This window comes from Dinoponera quadriceps, unplaced genomic scaffold, assembly GCF_001313825.1.
Source record: "Dinoponera quadriceps isolate SergipeBrazil2010 unplaced genomic scaffold, ASM131382v1 scaffold227, whole genome shotgun sequence".
Taxonomy (NCBI): domain Eukaryota; kingdom Metazoa; phylum Arthropoda; class Insecta; order Hymenoptera; family Formicidae; genus Dinoponera; species Dinoponera quadriceps.
The window spans coordinates 201,998-207,439 of NW_014554456.1; the positions used below are offsets into that span (position 1 = coordinate 201,998).

The 5,442-nt window shown below is 39.9% G+C and overlaps 2 protein-coding genes across 4 annotated transcripts; one reads left to right on the plus strand and one right to left on the minus strand.

The window, feature by feature from the left end:
* The first annotated feature begins 50 nt into the window (after positions 1–50).
* On the plus strand, positions 51–3,153 carry LOC106750335 (very-long-chain (3R)-3-hydroxyacyl-CoA dehydratase). Of its 3 annotated transcripts, none has more exons than XM_014630637.1 (6): positions 51–173; positions 280–432; positions 810–926; positions 1,543–1,777; positions 1,861–1,965; positions 2,484–3,153. In XM_014630637.1, the coding sequence occupies exons 2-6, from the start codon at positions 349–351 to the stop codon at positions 3,041–3,043; spliced, it is 1,101 nt and encodes a 366-aa protein (XP_014486123.1). In that variant the 5' UTR covers positions 51–173; positions 280–348; the 3' UTR covers positions 3,044–3,153. The 3 variants fall into 3 exon arrangements, with proteins under 3 accessions (XP_014486123.1, XP_014486113.1, XP_014486132.1); XM_014630627.1 differs by having other exon boundaries at positions 52–173; positions 273–432; XM_014630646.1 differs by lacking the exon at positions 51–173 and having other exon boundaries at positions 343–432; positions 810–873.
* Positions 3,154–3,242: 89 nt separating this feature from the next.
* On the minus strand, positions 3,243–4,818 carry LOC106750346 (histone-lysine N-methyltransferase SETMAR-like). The gene is made up of 2 exons (XM_014630659.1): positions 4,470–4,818; positions 3,243–4,391 (listed from the first exon to the last, which is right to left on the minus strand). Exons 1-2 carry the CDS (start codon positions 4,722–4,724, stop codon positions 3,696–3,698), a joined length of 951 nt encoding a protein of 316 aa, XP_014486145.1. The 5' UTR covers positions 4,725–4,818; the 3' UTR covers positions 3,243–3,695.
* Between the last annotated feature and the right edge of the window lie 624 nt (positions 4,819–5,442).

Genomic DNA, 5,442 nt, shown 5'->3' on the forward strand with positions numbered 1-5,442 from the left:
ACTCGGGCCAATCAGGACGAGAGAGCCGAGACTTAGATTATCCGATTGAACGAATTACTCGGTGAGTGAAACAAGAGCGGTGCGAAGTGGGGTGTGAGAACGACTTTGAGATTTTGCTCAATCACGTTATTTTATAATATCCTTTCACCACGGATATATCAATCTTCATGAATGTGAGTACAGAGAATGATTCGTTATATTTTATTTGGCTTGATAACGTAATAACAATATTATGATTAGTGAAATATATATATAATCATAATCGATAAAAGTTTTTAGAATGCGCTGAGAGAAACACTGCACGAATAGCAACCAATAATCTTCATTATCGTCGCGTGCCGCTTCAAAATGTCTAATACTTTTACACCGTTTGTATATTGGGCTCAGACAGAGAGTCAGATCACGTTAAAAGTAGACCTGACCGATGTTAAGGTACGATTTGTGCACACATACCCGATCTAGGAATTTTTTTTAATCTTACAAATATAAAATTTGGTAATTATTTAGTTCAGCTACATCAGCACAAATATCGATAAAATTACGCTTATTTGACGCGTTTTTGCACAAATCCGGCAGAAAAAAGCATCACACTGCCCCGTGAAGCGAGATATTAATCGTTAAAGTTGACAGCTTGACAGGTTAGGAAAACTGTCATATCGGTGAAATGCAGCGATGAACATTCTGTGATCGATATTTTTGCCGATGTAGCTAAATTAAACTTACCAATCTAACTAAATAATTACCCAAAATTTTAATAGAATAATGATTTGTGTCATCTGTAATATTGTGATTTCGAGAATATTTCGCAGGATATTAATGTCGATGCGGAGAACAATTTACTGGAAGTTACAGCCTATGGTCAAGGAGCGAGAGGTTGGAACAATTATAGCTTCAGTCTGAATCTTCATTCACCTATTGACCCAAATGTATACAACGATATTGTGATCTAAATTAATTATATATGTATATGTACAGGGGTGTCCCAAACTAATCTCGGTTCCCGTGGTGTGCAAGTAGAATGGGAGCAGAAAAGTCCCATACTATTTTGCAAATAACACGCAAAATCTCAAGTTATCAATGATTGAAAATGCCGTGTATAAAAGCTTTAATTAGTAACTCAAAATTTTGCGTGTTATTTGCAAAATGGTGACAGACTTTTTGATTCCAAATCGTCTAATCGACAAGTATATGACAATTGTTATACTTAACAATAAGTTCGAGACCCAAGGGTCAAAGTTCAATATATCGATGTCTGTCGTTAGGTACAACAATCGTCATATATTTGTAAGTTAGGCGACTCTGAACAAAAAAGTTCTTTACCATTTTGCGAATAACACTTAAATGTTTTAGTTATTTATTAAAGAAGCCTCTATAAGTGACCAGTTTCAATCATAGATAATTCGAAGTTTTACGTGTTATTTGCAAAATGATAGACTTTTCTGCCGTTTCATCCGTCCTACTTGTACACTACGAGAACCAAGATTAGTTTGGGACACTTGGTTCATATATATAATTAAGTTTTACATGTGTCATTTATTGCAGGAAATTAATTACAAAGTGATCGATCGTCAAGTGGACTTCATCCTGAAAAAGAAGTTCAACGGTTGGTGGCCAAGATTAATAAGTTATCCGCAAAAGCCCTCATGGCTGAAAATTGACTTTGACAAGTGGAAGAGCGAAGACATGGATGACAATGAGGACGAAAAGCGTGATATTCGTTACGACTATCCGGACACGTTTGAAAAGTTGCTCAAGGAAGAATTCGGGTATACAAAAGGTGTGTCACGTATGTGTGTGTGTTACGATACGAGATGATATCGTGATGTTGACAACGTGTTTTCATTTCTTTTTTTTTTCCAGAGGAATATGCAAAAGCATACCTAATCATATACAATCTCTTTCAATTCGTTGGATTTATTTACGTGCTAGCTGTAATGGGTATACGATATTCACGAGACGGGCCAGGTATATTTATATATATTAAATGATACATATTTTTCTGGAATATCTGTAAAAAATATCAGCCGAATTCCCCCCGATGATTCGTCTCCTCGCAATTTCGGCACGATCGATACCGTGTCATATTTGTTACACAAACTATTTTTATCTATTTGATTTTTATCCATTTGAATTTCTTTTTTTCCAACTAATCGCCCTCGATATTTATACTTATATATTAAAGAGGATTTCCGTGGAGAAATGACACCTTCAGGTAATTTTCCCCAGAGAAATGAATGAAAATGTTCGTACGAAACGTTGGAAGAAACAAAAGCCAAATTTTTCTTTAAAGTTTTATATAGCTTAGACATTTTATACTAAAATATATATTAAATAATATATATAATATATTATATGATATATTAAATAATATAATTATTAATATTAAACAATATATAAAATAAATATTATAATTTAGTGTTTAGAAATCTCCGTTTCCTCCCGACGAATCTTTGAGTACACGAAATATATATTTTCTTTTCCAGATTCCATTAAAGATACGTACGCGGCGGTTGGCAATCCGTTCAAGTTTATACAGCTTTTACAGTTTTTAGAGGTGATGCATCCTTTGTTCGGATACACGAAGAACAGTTTACTCGTGTCTTTCCTGCAGGTCGGAGGTAGAGCGTTTGTATTGTTTTGTATGATCGATGCCGAGCCTCGTATGCAGACCAAGAACATAGTTTTCTATCTGTTCCTCTTGTGGAGCACGATAGAGGTGGTCAGATATCCTTATTACATTACGCAATTATTGAATATTAAAATATCCTTCTTAACTTGGCTGAGATACACGATATGGATTCCGCTTTACCCGACGGGCTTCTTTTGCGAGGGTATCGTGATATTACGGAATATCCCGTACTTCGAGGAAACCCAGAGGTTCACCGTTTCGTTACCGAACATTTACAATTTCACCTTCCACTTCCCGTCTTTTCTGAGAATTTATCTACTCTTACTTTTCATACCCGGATTGTACACAATGATGTCCTACATGATACGATCGCGCTCTAAGAAACTTGGATATTCTAGTTCTAAAAGGGAATAGATTGTGATTAGTTTTAAGAATTACCTTTACAACATTCTTTATAATATATGCTTTCTTGTAATTACGATGTATGGGGCTTTTTCAATAAAATAACGATGGTATTTTTTAAATTACCGGACGATGAATTACAGAAAAATTTGCGAACCGAACTGCTTGTAAATATATTTTAATATATATACATAAATTACTATAAATAATATAAATTACTTATAAATATACTTAGGCAGCACAAATGTTCAAAAGACATCCTACTCGGTAAGCAAAAACGTTGAATTGATCCTTTTTTTGAAACGTTAATTTTACAAACATTCTGACATAACATTTTGCCCAGTTTTTAAACTGTTACTCGACACAATGTTATGTATTTAAATATTAAAATCACAGAGTAAAAACATGATTTTTCACATTTCGATCAAATATCGATAACAATGGCGTTGTACGCGACATGAAGAGATACATATTTGAAAACGTAACATATTACAAAACACCATTGTAATAACGTTATGTTAGTGATTTCTCCCTTAAATTTAACATACGATTAAAGGCTTAATTATACGGGAAAAAAATAAATATATACATACGAGGGTGGTTCGATAAGTACGATCAAAAAAAAGGGAGGAAAATCAGCCTTCTTCGAGACCGCGATGTCCGTTCATTTTTCAACGTAGTCTCCCTCGAGTTCGACGCATTTCGCCCAGCGTTGTTCCAGCCTTTTGATCCCCTCGGAGTAGTACGCAGCGTCGTAGCCTTCGAAATATTCGTTCACGGTGGTGATCACCTCCTCGTCGGACGCGAACCTCTCCCCCCCGAGCCGGGTTTTGAGCCCGGGGAACAGGAAGAAGTCGCAGGGGGCCAGATCCGGAGAATAGAACGGAAGGGGCAGCAATTCGTAGCGCAATTCCCGAAGTTTCGCCGTTGCGACGGCCGACGTGCGAGCTGGCGCGTCGTCCTGTTGAAGAATCGTCCCTTTCCGCGACGACCTCGGTCGTTTCGTCCGCAGCTCCTCGTCGAAACGGTCGAGGAGGGTCGCGTAATACGTTCCCGTAACCGTCCGACTTTTTTCCAAGTAATCGATGAAGATGACGCCTTGGGAATCCCAAAATACCGTAGCCGTGACATTGCCGGCCGACGAGACGGTCTTCGCCTTCTTCGGCGCGGGTCCGCTCAGCTCCTTCGACTCGGGCGTGTACAGGATCCGCGTTTCGTCCACGGCCACCAATCGACGCCAGAAATCCGCCGGGCAGTCTCGGCCGAGCCTCGCCAGACACCGCCGCGAAATGTCGGCTCGCGCGCGCTTCTGCTCGCCGGTCAGCGATCGCGGCACCCATCGTCCGCAGAGCTTCCTCATCTGCAAGATTTCACGCAGGATATTGTACACTCGATCCAACGAGACGCCCACGAGCTCGGCTATCTCGCGAACCCTCACCCGACCGTTCCCCACGACCATACCGTGGATCTTCTTCGTCATCTCCGGCGTGGTGACCTCGGCCGGACGTCCGGAGCGCGACTCGTCCTTCGTCGACGTCCGGCCGCGCTTGAATTCGTTCATCCAGAAGTAGATCGTCTTCAACGCCGGCGCGGACTCACCGTGCACGTCGTCCAGCTCGGCTTTGATCCCGGCGGCCGTCCACTTTCTCAAATAGAAGTGCTTTATCACCGCACGGAACTCGTTCTTCTCCATTGTTGTTGTCGTCTCGCGCGACGACCTCGCGCGAAAAACCGCTCGACCAAACTGTGCCCGGCGACTTTGAAACCGGGTGTACGACGTAGAGTCGGAAGAGCGAACTACTTTCGCGCCATATAAAGTGAATCGTGGTGCCGCGTGTCGGATATTTACCATACTTATCGAACGGCCCTCGTGCATACGTCGGCCTGTTCCTTTTAGCTGCACTGTTGAACTATTCAACGTGGCCTTGCATAATTTATATACTGGGTGTATTTATATACTGGGTCGAATTCTCATTGTAGACTATGTTTTAGACAGGTATTCGTCTTATATTCAAGGTTTTATGTCTGTCGTCTTAAGTTTGTATTCAGATACTCTAAGGCTCATTTCATCGGCTACGAAATATCTGAAGATAAACTTAAGACGCTCTTAAATATGAGATCTGATCTATGAATACTGGCTTTAAATTTCTTCCTCTAAACTAATACAGCTGTTTTACATAAAAAGAACAGACCAATACTTCGAACTGTGCATTTTAAACAAGTCTACAATGGGCAGTAGGAGTATGTTTATGAATAAGAAGTTAGCCAATCATAGTCGATTATTCTCCTCACATTCGAATATGATTGGTTAATTTTCTGCTCCTACTTCTTACGAACATATTCCTACCGCCTATTGTGGATTACCCTTTAAGCCCGTATCAGACTACGAATTGGGGATTGAGTTTGAATTG